General features: G+C 37.8%; 1 protein-coding gene across 1 annotated transcript in view; it reads left to right on the top strand.

Annotated features, from left to right (window-relative positions):
* Window positions 1–15,405, top strand: part of LOC116542179 (collagen alpha-6(VI) chain) — a 110,497-nt gene that overhangs the window by 19,972 nt on the left and 75,120 nt on the right. The window contains exons 9-18 of the mRNA XM_032266957.1: window positions 2,198–2,541; window positions 2,625–2,703; window positions 7,086–7,240; window positions 10,160–10,252; window positions 11,835–11,888; window positions 13,291–13,362; window positions 13,444–13,470; window positions 13,801–13,845; window positions 13,940–13,993; window positions 15,041–15,103. Of these exons, the coding sequence (XP_032122848.1) occupies window positions 2,198–2,541; window positions 2,625–2,703; window positions 7,086–7,240; window positions 10,160–10,252; window positions 11,835–11,888; window positions 13,291–13,362; window positions 13,444–13,470; window positions 13,801–13,845; window positions 13,940–13,993; window positions 15,041–15,103 (986 nt within the window). The remainder of the gene's footprint in view (window positions 1–2,197; window positions 2,542–2,624; window positions 2,704–7,085; window positions 7,241–10,159; window positions 10,253–11,834; window positions 11,889–13,290; window positions 13,363–13,443; window positions 13,471–13,800; window positions 13,846–13,939; window positions 13,994–15,040; window positions 15,104–15,405) is intronic.

The following is a 15,405-nucleotide window of genomic DNA, read 5'->3' as shown; positions in this document are numbered from 1 at the left end:
TTGAAATCTATATCCCCTTATTTTTTTAGACAAGAAAATTAATGCCCAGAGAAGATAAGAGCTGCCAAAAGTAGTTTAACAGTAACAGAAGTAACAGGGTGGTGACCAGCATATGACTGAAACTGAATCTCTGTCCTCCCGCTCATAGACCTGACCCCCAGGATTCCACATTGCAATTGGAGGACTAGTCAAGGGCTCAGCCTGCTGCTCTTACTTCTTTTATGACCCTCTGTAGCCAGTCCTGCTAATTACCTTCTTAAATATTTTGCTTTGATTGCCGCTTTCTTATTCCAGCTTCTGTTATCCTAGCTTAATTCTTTATTATTTCTTTGGAAATCCAATTTTAGCCTTCTCCCTGGCTCACTTCCAAAACTATCCCTGCTTCCAGTCAGTCTGCAATCACCAATGGCAGATTCTCTATAAAGCACAACGTGTGTCGGGAAAGACTTCAAGACAGGGCTCCTGATTAAAGGACAGATGTCTCAATGAAGTTTTTAGGCAGTTGCATGAGAGCCGCTTGCTCAGTATGGTTTGGTCTCTCACTGTACTTAGACACGTGGTTACTAATTCTGGACTTGTCTACCAAATTCCCTTCCTTCTACCACATGATTATGGAATCATTTGTCAGTTAATTAAACACAAGAAAATTGTTTACCTAAATAAGTTTGTACTTTCAGCAATCTAGACAAAAATTTAAAATACACAGTGTTTATAGGTGACAGTTCCCAAGGTCACTTGATGTCATTTTGGCATTTCTGCTGGTTGGTTTTTTTTCACACGAGTCTGTTTTCCTTAAAGATATTATCATATCTTGGTTACTACCTGGTTTTCTGCTCAGGTTAAAACAGTCATCAAAAATGAAACTTTCAAGCTCAAGACAGGTATTAGAAGACATAGATGCAAGACGAATTTTAGAAAGGATATATTCTGATGCTTTTTTCTAACTAGTTTATCTTATTTTCTGATTAAGAAGAGATTTCCAAAAAAGCAAAATATAGTAAAATAAGATGTCCAATATTTCAGATTTTTTGATAACACTTTGATTTACCTTGAATCTTATGATGAAAATTGATTGTCAAAGATTTCTGTTTTCCCTCAGTCAACTCATCTCTCATTAAAAATTAAGTGCCAGCACTTGTTTTAAAAGTTGAAATAGATACTTTTGGTTTTAAACACTTGCAAATGTCCAACTGACCAGTGTGTCTAGAAGTAGTTAGGCATTTGTCTTTACAAGGAATATTTTAAAAATTGCTGATCTAAGCAAAGGAAATTAAAAACAACCACTCATTTTATCAAGCAAGCTGTATGTGTTTAATTTGCTAACCAAGATTAGAGTTGTTAGCCAAGTTAAAAATTCTTGAAGGAAGGGTGCATCACATGACTTTATTGTTCTCTAAGTAACTGCCTTTAGGACACTCAGCTTAAAATATCAAGCCCTTTCTTGTTTCTCCAATACTTAAGTTTCCCTAGAATTAATAAAAATAAGAGCAAAGCACTTTAATGCTACACCCCTCTAAGTATTTCTTAACTCCAAAATGGCAGTGTTCTTGGCTTCCGGAATGGCTGAGCTCCTAAAGCAGCACCATTTTTTGACATGGTCGAATGTGAATAACTTGGTTACCAGTTTCTTCACTTGTCAAACAAGCTCTCAAAGGATCTCCTGAATTTTTGTTTTTGTTTTTTTTCTTTTCTGAGTGGATGTTAGACAATAAGAGGAATCAAAGGCCCATTTTAGAAAGATAAATCTTCAAAACCATTCCTTAGATGAGTCCTTTGTGATTTACTTTTTTCTAAGTGAATTTATTCAAATGTTCTTAAATTTCCCATATTATAATTTGTTGAATGACTTCAATTGATAAGTAGCAGTCTATGAATGTCTTATTTTAGACTCTCAACATTCCCACAGTGTACTTTAGACATATTTAAAAGATTCTGCATGGCTTTTTCAATAGCTAAAATAAAATATTTCAGAACTTCATTATAGAATCATCAGATTTGATATGAACTGAAAAAAAAAGTACCCTTACACTTTTACAGATTAAAAGAGTTGATTCTTAGCTTTTTCCTTTATTTATGCCCTTCTTTGTGTTCCAACTTTGTAACTGAAAAAGAATTTCAAGTTCCTTGATTCAGACATGGTGTCTGAGTTAAATAAAAGTGTTTGTTTATTAAGGCGTGCCTTTCCTTTGAATCCTAGACTGTTTCGTGGATGTTGTGGTGGGATTTGATGTCTCAACTCAGGAGAAAGGGCAGACTCTGCTCGAAGGTCAGCCTTGGATGGAAACCTACCTTCAAGACATCCTACGTGCCATCAGCTCCCTCAATGGAGTAAGCTGTGAGGTGGGCACAGAGACTCAGGTCAGTGTGGCTTTTCAAGTAACAAATGCCATAGAAAAATATTCTCCCAAGTTTGAGATCTACAGTGAAAACATACTGAACAGCTTAATGGATATAACAGTTAATGGACCATCTCTTCTCAATGCAAACCTCTTGAATTCTCTATGGGATACATTTCAGAATAAATCAGCTGCTCGAGGAAAGGTAACATGGCTTTATCTTATTTGTTGGTCTGTGATTGCAATGAACTCCTTTTAACTCATTTTTATTTTTGAATGCTTTCTTAGGTGGTCCTTTTATTTTCAGATGGATTGGATGATGATGTTGAGAAACTTGAAAAAAAATCTGATGAACTTAGAAAAGAAGGTACTGAGTGTGGAGGACTTATTAACTTTATAATCTCGGAACTAAATTTCCAGGCTCTTAAATTTTGAATAACCCTGATTTTGGCAATTGCTGTATTCCGTATGTACTAGGCAGACCAAATGAGCTCTCAGAATATTTTGATGTCTACTTTCTTCTTCATGCCTTATATGTATGCAATAGCATTGAATACAAAGTCCTATCTTTTGTCTCATAATACTGTATTTCTTCTTCCTGACATTTCCTGGAGAATGTTTCTTTGTCTCTTACCCCGCATTGTCTAATATTTCTCTAGTGTCAGCAAAACCGAACAGCATGTTTTTTCTTTGACCAAGGAATAAGAGTCAGTTTTCTTCCAACTCTCTTAAAGTTTCCAGAGTTGCAAGCATTGTTGGATAAGTTTACTCATGTTTTGGGGCTTTCTAATCAGTTCCTTCCTTCAGACCACAGATGGACCAACCATGGTGTTTGAGATTTTTAAGCTCTGGCACCAGGCTTTTGGCTTTTGAAATCAGAGGCCAGTCTGATTTATTGTCAGTTTTTATGAAACCATGGATCAGGGGAAGTGAAATACATCCACATATTCTTGTTTGACTAAGAATAGAAGTCCTCTTCTGTAAGTGGGTGCTGTTTCTGCCCCACCTACATCGCCTTTACTGGCAGATTCACCCATTCTCTAGCTGCTAACAACTCACAGCTTACTCCTTCTCAAGAATTGCCTTTGACCAGTACAGCTGCCTCACCTGGAAGGTTGCTCTCCACCCCATTGTTGGGCAGCAGATTAGATTACAGAGTTGGACCTTTGCCTCTGAATGACACCAGTGGTGTGGTGCAATTGATGCTCCAGAGCTTCCTGGGATCAGGCTAAATAAAGCTAGATTCCAGCTGCAACACTGTCTTGCTCAGCAGCTTCCCCTGTGCTATCCTGCTTTCCTCACTCCCTTTCTCCTGAAAGTGCTTCCTCAACAATTTGTGTGCCTTCACATGCTCATCTCAGACTCTGTTTCTAGGGAACCTGACCTAAGATACTACTTTTCAGGTTAGCTAATAGAGGTTGACGGGACTTTGTCCTTTCTATTTGGTTCTCTCCCTCTCTCCGATCTTAAACAAATTGCAAAATTCTCTGAGTTTACCTCTAGGGAGTAAGGGTTTTTTATTTATCCCTTATTTACTAAATATCTCTTGTTTCTATTCTCTCTGGTCTTGGCCTTTGTTCATGAGCTGTAATTAAGGTTTTAATTAAGACTGAAAAAAGATCCTAGAGTGCTTAGTTGGGATGGGTAGCGTTTTGTGTTTTGTTGTTGTTGTTTTTGGTGGTTGCTGTTGTTTTATTTCATTTCAGCTTTTCTTTTGTGGGGAAAAGATGTTTCTTTTGCAAACAACAGTAGAGTCTCTTCCAGGGGGTGTTTTGGAATACCCAGAATTCTAAGACCAAACATTTTTCTTTCAATGCCCACTGAAAAACTAGTAAATGAGTATCAACTTTAGAAGCTATATTTTGAATAATATCCTCAGAAATTTAGATTCTTCAAATGGAAGAGAGAAAGAAATCACGGCAATAATGTTCTTTGAAGTGTCCAATTCTTTGAAAAGTGACCATCTTTGACATGGTCAAATGTGCATAATTTGGTTTCCACTTTGTTCACTTGTCAAATTTACACCAAACAAGATCTCAAAGGATCTCCTGAATTTTTTAGTTCTGTTTTTATTCTTTAATAAAGAAAAGAAAGTGACTTTCATATGGACAAGAAGTACCTCTCTCACTGGCTTCCCATCCTTTCACACAGGACTTCACTGGGTGCTGGGCCCCATGATCTATTGACCTAGGAGAGCTTCCTTACTTTCAGGCCAGGCATCAATATGTGTAAACTGTGCAATCACCACTGAGCAAGAAGAGACAAGGAAAAAATCCTTGTTGGTGGACGTGGCTTTAAAACTTATGCACGTGGATTGGGGCTTGAATTAATTTATTAATTTTTTAGAATTTATTACCCTAGAATCTACTCAATGATTCTTTATTCTCACAACTTTGAAAATCTTTTATTTCTTAATTCATTGTTAGAAAATTGAAAACATTGTGTTTAGGATCATACGACTCATTTATTGGATGAGTCTGAAAGGAGAAGATTGGAGTCCCCTGATCCTAAGAAAAGCAGTTATAAATAAAAGTTATATGCATGTTTCTTGCAAGTCAACAATCCCATGGTTATCACTCTTAAAATTTTACATTTTCTGGATATTATAAGAAAAATCAGATGAGAAAAGGCTTTTTTTTCTTTTATAAGTAGATCCATTAGCATGCCTTCTCTTGATCGCTAAACACCAGTTGATGTACAAGCATTGCATATCCCAGCCCCCTCCACAACCTTTTTCTCCCCCTCCTCATTCTCATTCCAGAAGAATGATCGACTGTCCTGGTTTGTTTCAGACAAGATGGGAACTTTCAACCCTAGAACCAGGAAAGACCCAGGAAATGAGAACAAATTGGTCACCTTATTCTTAGGTGGTTCGTTCTTTTTTTTTTTTTTTTTTTTTTAATTGAAATAGAGACTCACTCTGTTTCCCAGGCTGGAGTGCAGTGACACGATCTCATCTCACTGCAACCTCCACTTCCCGGGTTCAAGCGATTCTTGTGCTCCAGCCTCTCCAGTAGCTGGGACTACAGATGCATGCCACCAGACCTGGCTATTTTTTTCTATTTTTAGTAGAGTTGGGGTTTCGCCATGTTGGCCAGGATGATCTCCATCTCTTGACCTCATGATCTGCCCACCTTAACCTCCCAAAGTGCTAGGATTACAGGCATGAGCCACTGCCCCAGCCTCTTTCTTCCACTGCAACTAATCATTCTGTTTTGCTGTCTTGGAACTTGAACCTCTCCAATATGTTTCTGAAACTTTATTCTCTCGATTTCTCTTCATCTACTCATTTTATGTAAAATCATATCATATAAACTTGTTTAAGAAGGTGTTCTTGACTCTCAGCCAAGTCCTTGGATATTTATCTATTCTGCTTCATTGGTACCCAATTCTCATCAAAGAGTTCTTTACGCATCCATAATAAAATGAGAAAAAATGTTCCCAATGGAGTCAGGTTTACATGAAGCTAAATGTATTTGATTTTAAAACTGGCCTTTATTCCAAAATTATATCTTTAGCATATTTTTATTGTCAAAATAGCCTTTGAATGTAGGCTATGGAATTAGGCTATCTGGGTGAAAAATCTAAAACTACCACTTATAGGCCGTCATTTAACCTCTCCAACTGTGTTTACTTGTCTGTAAAATAGGACTATAATTAGACATGCCAATAGAGTTATACCTTACAAATAAGATAATGCATGTAAAGCCCTTACCCATTTTCCAGGCACACAGTTTCTATCAACAAATGATAGCACTGTTGTTGTTGAATTATCTCTTCCACCATGATGATGGTCAGATTTATTACCATCATTATTTAATGTTCTTATGTAGCAAAATAAGTCATTGGCAACCTGTGGTTTAGTCCTAAGCAGTTTTATTTGCTATAATCTTCTTCATAAAACCCCAAATCCTCCGAGCCACAGCTCTTTTTGATGGTGTGTCATCTGTGTCTTATTGCCTGACAATAGGCCTCTTACCCTTTTACTACTTACAGTTCCAACTGGGTTATCGATGTCTTATCACATCATGTAGAGCTATGCTTTTCAAACCTTAATGTGTGTACAAATCACCTGGGGATTTTGTTAAAATACAAATTCTGATTCAGTAAGTGTGGGCTGGGCCCTGGGATTCTGTATTCCTGATAAGCCTGCAGGTGATGCCAGTGCTGCTGCTTCAAGGATCCCCCGCTGAGTGGCAAAAATGCAGAACATGTATTTTCAGTTTTTAATACAGGTTTTTGCTATTGCCCAGGCTGGAGTGCAGAGGCACAATCACAGCTCACTGCAGGCTCAACCACCCAGGCTTAAGTGATCCTCCCACCTTAGCCTCCCATGTAGCTGGGAACACAGGCATGTGCTACCATGCCCAGCTAATTTTTTAAAAGTTTTCCGTAGAGATGGGGTCTTGCCATGTTGCCCAGGCTGGACTTTCTTGATATGTGAATTTCTCTGTCCTTTAGTATGCTCTGTAGGCTTCTTAGAACTGTCTCCTTCAAATCAGGGAACTGGAAGTTCTGTTAAAATTTTCCCTGTCTCCAATTTAATTACTTTTGAAAAATGTAATTCCTTTTGTGCTCTTATTATAGTCTTGTCACTTGTAAGGTTTAAATCATGTGGTTGGGGGAAGTGGACAGTAAAATGACTGTTCTCTTGCAACTCTTCCGAGAATAACAATTTAAATATGCTTGCAAAAAAATAATAATAACCAAATCCACCTCACCTGGAACATCGTAAACTCTGTTGGATAGGCCTGAATGCCCTGATCACTGTTGCTGTGGATGGACCTGCTGATTCAAGTGACTTGGCTGATCTTCCCTATATTGAATTTGGGAAAGGCTTTGAGTACAGGACACAGCTCTCTATTGGCATGAGAGATCTTGGGAGCCGGCTGTCAAAGCAGCTGGTAAGTCATTCCAAAAATACTGGTGAGCTTAAATTTTCAATTGCTTTGTCTATAGGTTTAATATTTATGCTTTAGAATTTGAACTTACCCTGTATATTTGGGAATGAAGAAAGGTGTTTATGAATTAGTGAACAGCCTGAATAAGAGGGTTTGTTTGGAAGAAATGTAGTATACTTAAGACACATCAAAGCATGTTTAATTTATATGCTTGGCCAAAAATGAGGAGGAGGAAAGAGGGAAAAAGAAAATTTAAACAGCACCCACAATCACGTCCAAATTATAGCCAAATAACGTAAGAGACAGAATCTGAGATGCAAGTGAGAATCGGCCATTACCTCCACCTGCCAATTTTCACACCCCTTGCATATCCTAGGCATAACAGCTTTCCTCTCTCAGTGTAATTCTAATGTTGAAGATGTGTATTTTTCCTGGGACAAGGCCTATAAATGAAAGCAAATTACATTTGGAGTTAAACTAGAGAAAGAGCAATCTGCTCTAAACCTGGAGGAAAGGCCTGGTGCTGGTAAACCTCACATGTTGTGCTTTATGAGCAATTGAAAGATTTTTAAAGGTTGTGACTCTTTGAGATTTTGTGAGAGTGTGTGTGTGTGTGTGTGTGTGTGTGTGTGTGTGTGTGTGTGTATTGTCTAGGCTAAAGTGCAGTGGCATGATCTCCGCTAACTGCAACCTCCGCCTCCCAGGTTCAAGCAGTTCTCCCTGCCTCAGCCTCTGGAGTAGCTGGGATTACAAGCGCCCACCACCCTGCCCAGCTAATTTTTATATATTTAGTAGAGATGAGATTTCACCATGTTGACCAGGCTGGTCTGAAACTCCTGACCTCACCTTATGTTCCATTTTTAAACCTAATGCCTATGTAAGATGCATCTCAATCATATTTGTTTCGAAAACATACAAGAATTCAAACCTGAGTGGTAAAGCATCAGCAAGCTCTATGTGACTCTACTTTTACTTTAATGAATGGCTAGTAATTTTGTAATTTGCTTATAACTTATAAAATCTTTAATTGGTAAATGAGAACACTTTCCAAGGAAGTGCTGGCTCCTGCTATTTTCCACCTATAATATATATACATATATATATATATTTTTTATATATATATATATACACACACACATATATATATATATACACACACACATATATATATATTTAAGCAGCTTGTTAAGTGTCATAATTATGTAAAAATAATTACGTAAAGAATATGAAAGCTTTGTTGGAATTCCTTTCTACATGGGAAGACAGTGTTCATTTTTACAAAACGTATTCTTTTTCCTGTCAATCACTCTTTGAAATCTGTTTGGTAATTCATAAAGGAAGGAAATTATTTTTCAAACCTGTCAGTTTTTGTATATCATATAAATGGAATACTCTACAAGGAAAAAGTTAATCGTAGGTCAGTTTTAATGTTAATAGTAATAGATTTGATGCTGTAGAATTTGGGTGATCCAAAGATAATTGGTGTTATCTAATATGAAATCATAGTATCCATTTTGTTATTGTTTGCTTTCACACATTTCCAGTTTTATTGCTTTTTCTGAAATTGTCAGGAAAAAGAATTTCGTAGTGTCAGAAAAGGAATGTTATATAGTAGGAAACAATCAAATGGAGAAAATTGCTAAATGGCTATAACAAAAGATTTTCATTTTTCATTGCACTAGAAACTTATTGAAAACCTTCACAATACAGAGATTGATTCTACCCTACTAAAGTATATTTGAAAATATACTTTTTCTAAAAGTAAGTCTGATGAGTTAATTGTGAAAACGTAAAGCAATATATCATCTATTCAGGGGATGACTAGGTATGACCAGGATGAAATTTATTCACATTTGAAAATATATGGATTTTTTGACCAGAGTATAAAGAGGAATATTCTCCCATGCTCCCATCCCTTAGAGCAAGTGCTTCCAAAATATTACACATGTAATTTGTGTTTTTGAAATCCTGTCAGAATTGTTCTGGAAGAGTTTACCATTGGACTTAGTTCCAAGATATGTTACATTGGGCATTGTCTAAATTCTCTAGCATACCAAGGTTTGACAAAATGAGGAAAATAGCATGCATTCATTTTATTGAACAAAATGCTGGAGGAAGAATTCATAGGAAAATCGACAATATCATGGTCAATGCTAGGATGAGGTGAGGCAGGGACAGACAACCACACTAATCAGTTGGCATGCAGTTTGCCACAGCTAAACTGATACCAATTTGAAAACACAAACATTTTTCAGTTGATTTGGAATATCTCCAATGGTGGAGAGTGCCGATCATGTAAAGCCCTTACCCATTTTCCAGGCACACAGTTTCTATCAACAAATGATAGCACAGTTGTTGCTGATTACCTCCTCCACCATGAGGACGGTCAGATTTATTACCGTCATTATTTAATGTTCTCACCTAGCAAAATAAGTCATTGGCAACCCTATGTTGGTTTTCTTTGCAATAATCATATTCATAAAACCCCAAAGCCTCTGAGCCACAGCTCTGGATGATGGCATGTCATCTGTTCCTAATTGCCTGACAATAGGCCTCTTACTCTTTTACTACTTATAGTTCCAACCGGGTTATCAATGTCATATCAGATCATGTAGCAATGTGCTTTTCAAACTTTAACGTGTGTACAAATCACACCTGGGGATTTTGTTAAAATACAAATTCTGATTCGGTGAGTGTGGGATGGGCCCTGAGATTCTGTACTTCTGGAAAGGAAAGATTTCTAGAAGGAAAGATGGAAGCAAAAAAAAAAAAGTTTCATGCATTCTTTCTAAAGCACAGTCATGTTAATGGTGACCAGGCTTCTGAAACTGTGGTGGAAGTCTGGATCACATGGTTGAACATGTATACATGATTTGAGAAGCAATACCACCAAATGTAATGTATTTCTTATCCTCTCCCAAGGTCAATGTTGCAGAAAGGACATGCTGCTGTTTGTTTTGCAAGTGCATTGGAGAAGATGGCACAATGGGAGATTCTGGACCATCAGGAAAAAAGGTGATTTTAGTTCAGATTTATGGGTTACTTTGAGTTGTAGTATGTCCTTCAGACATGGGTTTAAGTAGAAATAAGGGGTAATTTTTAACTTCTAAATAGAGCCTCTTAGGTAAGAGTTTATTATACTCCTCTTTTTATATGTTAAATTAGATAGTCATGGATTTTCCTTGGCATTTTAAATTGGATTCTTTTTAAAAAGTTTTTGTAAAAGTGTCAGGAGCAACTGTTAAGATCCGTGATTATCCAGTATTCTAGTACTGATGACAATGATGCAGAAAAATCAGCTGTAATTCCTCATGTTGAATAATGAAAGCATCCTTCATGTGACTAAGGCATTTCAGCATTCATTTTATTTAATGATGGTAGAGTTATTAAAATCAAGCAGAAGATATTTTGTGTAGTCTGCTGAAAATGCGGCTAGATCAGATCACTCTCCTATAGCAAAAGATGTTAAGAAGTCTCATTCAGCTTTAGCCAGGTCGAAATGTTATCACTGATATATAAACAGACGCAGCCTCAGTATTTTAAAACAGAAACCGAAAACATTGATTCATATATTTCCTAACCAGAAAAAGTGTGTGTATCCTTATGTAAAAATATTATTTTGAACTTTAAGAAACGTTTAAATACATGTAAGCACTACGAATATGTTAATGATTTCAATGCAGTTTGTTTACATGTGTGTTTGATTCTTGAATAATTTATGGATAGCACTATAACTTCCAAATCACCAGGGCTATGTCTCTGAACAAAATAAAATAAATTATTTTCTGAATGTTCCAGCTTCATGTAAAGAGAATGGTAGATTTTTTTTTTTAAACAGGACTCAAAGAATGGAAAGAAAGGTATGTGGTCTATTTTTCTATGTGTAGCATAAATCCTAAAAGATTTTTTAATAAAGGGAGAATAATTCTGGTTTAACACTGGCAAATATAACGGTGTTGACTTGAATGTTTATTTTGAAAGAAGCTTGGCAACTATGCTTAAATCCAGAGTTACAGTATTAACGATTGTCACACACACACCTCCCCACTTGAGTTATCTGGATACTTGTCTCAAAATTCCATTTCTTTTTATATATGTAAATGCAACCTACATTGGGAAGGAGGGACTATTTTTTTAAGGTATTCATTATACTTTAAGTTCTGGGGTACATGTACAGATTGTGCAGGTTTGTTACATAGGTATACATGTGCCATAATCGTGGTTTGCTGCACCCATCGCCCCATCATCTACATTTAGGTATTTCTCCTAATGTTATCCCTCCCCAATACCCCACCCCCTGCTATTCCTCCCCAGCCCCCTCCTGCCATGCCCTCTTGTGTGATGTTCCCCTCTCTGTGTCTGTGTGTTCTCATTATTCACCACCCACTTATGAGTGAGAACATGCGGTGTTTGGTTTCCTGTTGTTGTGTCAGTTTGCTGAGAATGATGGTTTCCAGTTTCATCCATGTTGGAGGGACTATTTCTTTCAAACCCTTACTATTCCACGTGAGGTAAAATTGTAAAATTGAATTTGGTTTGGTAACCTCTGATTTTTGGTCCATGGATGCAAATGTTTTCTTCCTTTTCTTATTTCCAGGGACCTCCAGGTTTTAAAGGCAGTGAAGGCTACCTGGGAGAAGAGGGAATTGCTGTAAGTCAAGGCTCTTTTTACCTCCATTTATCCCTAAAAGCATACCTACAATATGAACTTCCTTGAGTTAATTCAGAGGGAAGCAAGAAAAGTGAGATTCTAAGGATTCATGTACAGAATCTCAGATCTTTTATCCTCATTGAGCTTTGCTTCTGGTGGTCATTAGTGATTTATTGACCTGTCTCTTCTTTGACTACCCACCAACATTGCACAATGATTCAATGCAGAAGTTACCTTCTTCGCTAGGGAATCACTGCTATTTCCCCCATTCTGGAGTGTTCTGCAAAGGTAAACCAGCTCACCACGTTGTTTATCAAGGACCCCACTCTTTCTTGTATTTGCTTATCCTTCAATCTTCCCATCAACCCATCCATCCAAACACGCATTTACCAATTATATATTAAACATCTTACCATTCACTACATTATTTTTCAGAGACCTCACACACTGACATATTCATTCATTTGTTCTTTGAACAATATATGTTAAATATGTGATCATGGGCCAGGCACAGTGGTAGGCTTCAGCAACAAGAAAAATAAAATTAAAAATATGGCTTCTGCCTCCAGGAAACTTGCAAACTAGTAGAAAGGCAAATGAGACAACAGTGATTCTTGTTGTTATACACAAAGACTAGACTAGAAGTATAGAGACATGCAAAGGAGCATGGCAGAACAACTCACAGTTACCTAACAGCCTTGGCTGAAGTTGGGGCTTGAGAGGGGAAGGCTGCAAGCAAGGAGTAATGCTTGGGCAGACATTTGAAGGATGAGTAGGAATTTCTGCAGGCAAAGTTTGGGGGAACAGTGTGTTCAAGGACATGTATCTGAGTCAGAGAGGATCATGTTCATAAAATGACATGTGGTCAACATGGCTGGAACCCAGGTCACTGCAGGAGGAAGGTATATGTGGCAAGCAAGACTCTGGAGTCTTGAATACCCTGCTGAAGATTTGGATTGTGTCTTTTAGTTGATGGGCAGTCACTGAATGGTGGTAAGGACAGGGATCAAAATTATGGGAGTGTTTAGAAAGCCTGCTCAAGGAACATTACAGATAAGGTGAAGGTTATGGGTAAGTCTTGCAGCCATAGGTGCAGGACAGGTCCTAAGTTGGGCTTGGGACAGTGTGACTAGATATATTAAGAAGGTTGGAAGGACATAACTTGCTTACCACTTGGTGAGAGAGAAGCCTCATGCAGGCAATTTGCAGGTGAGATGCAAAGCAAACCCTGTCATCAGGGTATCTCTGATTTATTTCCACTCTTAATTTTTATAAGCAAGAATTCTGGATTTTGAACCATGAGCAGTCACACATTTTTTTGGTAACAAAAAATTTGTCAAGTTTTCAAGACCGATCCAAGATTACAATAGAAAAAGCTCATTTGAATTGTGCCCTTTTTCAGGGAGACAGAGGAGCCCGAGGACCATTGGGAGAGCAGGGTACTAAGGGATGCCATGGCACCAAAGGTCCTAAGGTAAGGATTGCATGAGAATGGAGCTTTCTCAGTATTAATTCCATTTTCCTACACTAACTATTGCTGTCCTTTTATTTTCAGGGAAACAGGGGACTAAATGGCCAGGAGGTATGGTACCAGGCACATCCATTTATCTACCCATGTATTACCTAGAAATATTTTTATTTTTGAGATTATTGATCAGTAAATGATACAAAGGAAGTTGCCGTTGACTTTCCTTTTTTTATTGCCAGCCATTTCGTTTCTTCCTCTCTTTCATTACAGGTAGCATATATTATTTGTTGATAGTTTCTATTACTGAGTAACCTCTAAAATTACCTAGGCCCACCCTAACAAAGAGGCTGTATGTGAAACACAAAAGTAGAGTTTTTGTTTGGCATCTGACTTCTTTGCACATGCATGGGATGTACTCCGTCCTAATCCTATCTGTCTTTTCAGGGAGAAGTTGGGGAAAATGGAATTGATGGATTAAACGGAGAACAGGTAGAGCCTTCTTGTACCATAGAGACCCTTCTGAGCTATTTACCATTATGAAAATGAGAATTCTGTTAATAGCATTCCCTTCTTATTTTTTTAGGGTGATAATGGTCTTCCTGGAAGAAAAGGAGAAAAGGGTGATGAGGGATCCCAGGTAGGGATTTAAAAAGGACGAACATAAAAATTGTACTAGGGATTAAAGCTATGATTAACAGAGTAGAAGAACTACCCTGGGTATATCTATGAGCTATGCCACAAAACTGTTTTGTGACAAACAATCATAAAACCTCAATCACATACAACAATGAACATTTATTTCTTATGTTTCTGAGGGGTTCAGCTGATCGAGGCTGAACATGGCTCATGTCTGTAAGGTGGCCAGGGACTTCCTTCCATATGTCACTTACCCTCCTGGGACCAGGAGCTAGCCTAACCATGCTACCCGTGACGTTTTTATGCCCATGGCAGAAGCACAGGAAAGCAAATGGAAACATACTAGAACTCTCAGGCTTCCTTTGGACCGAGGCTCAGAACTCTCTCAACACTTCCATCTCTCTCTGTTGGCCAAATCAAGGCATATTGCCAAACTCAGAGGAAGGAAATTTTATCCACCACTGTTGGAAGTCATTGCAGTTACATGACAAAGGACACAGACATAGGGAGTGGTGAAGAATTTGGGCCATCAATGACAAGTAGCTACCATAGTAAGAACAGACGTAGGATGTTGACCAGGGTCAGTGGTGCCAGGCAGCACATTGAAGAGTGTGTATCACGCATTCCCACCTAGAATGAATACCAACAGCAGCCATATTTTCATCCTCGACTTTGTCTTTAGAGTGTGAAGAATTGAGTCAGAAACAACCATCTTGGGCAAAGTGTGTATTATTTTTGAATTCCAGTTGCCTTATTAAAAAAAAAGATAATAAGGAATGCCTGGTTTGTAGAACATTTGTGGAAAAAAAAGATGACAAGTGTGTCTGGAACGCAAAGTTCACCACTGTGGCAAATAATTGAGTTCACTATTAAATTATTTATATGGCGCTTGAAACTAACTATTTGGTTGTTCATCTTTCCAATTTAAAAAGAGCCTTGGTAGAAAAATACTTGATTATTCACACCTGGGAGAAGAAAAGCTCTTTGTTTGTGTCAGTTTTATTAAAACTTCTTGTCTTGTTCTTCTTCTGATTTGTATGAACTTTAGGGAAGCCCAGGGAAGAGAGGGACTCCTGGTGACCGTGGCGCAAAGGGCCTGCGAGGGGATCCCGTAAGTGCTTGGGCTGCGTGGGCTGTGAACTGGAGTTAGGGCTCGATTCCTGTCAGTACTTCCGATAGGGAGTCTTGATATCAAGGTACTACACTAGCAACCCTGAGTTTAAAACATCACAGGCATAATCGTAAAGTTTTAAATTCAGCTACCTGTGCTTGATCTTCATATACTGAATGAGTATGAGCTGTGAAAAGCCCTTGCATGACTTTTGCAAATGATACATACTCAGAATTGTTCTTGTGCTTCAAAATGTTGAAGAAATTCCACTCCACTTCATTATCTTCCAAGCACCTCAAAAT

The sequence above is a fragment of the Sapajus apella genome, unplaced genomic scaffold (genome assembly GCF_009761245.1).
Source record: "Sapajus apella isolate SASKATOON/1434 unplaced genomic scaffold, GSC_monkey_1.0 scaffold4, whole genome shotgun sequence".
NCBI classification, from domain to species: Eukaryota; Metazoa; Chordata; class Mammalia; order Primates; family Cebidae; genus Sapajus; species Sapajus apella.
The sequence above is the reverse complement of the archived record's forward strand: the minus strand, read 5'-3'. Positions and strand labels throughout refer to the sequence as shown.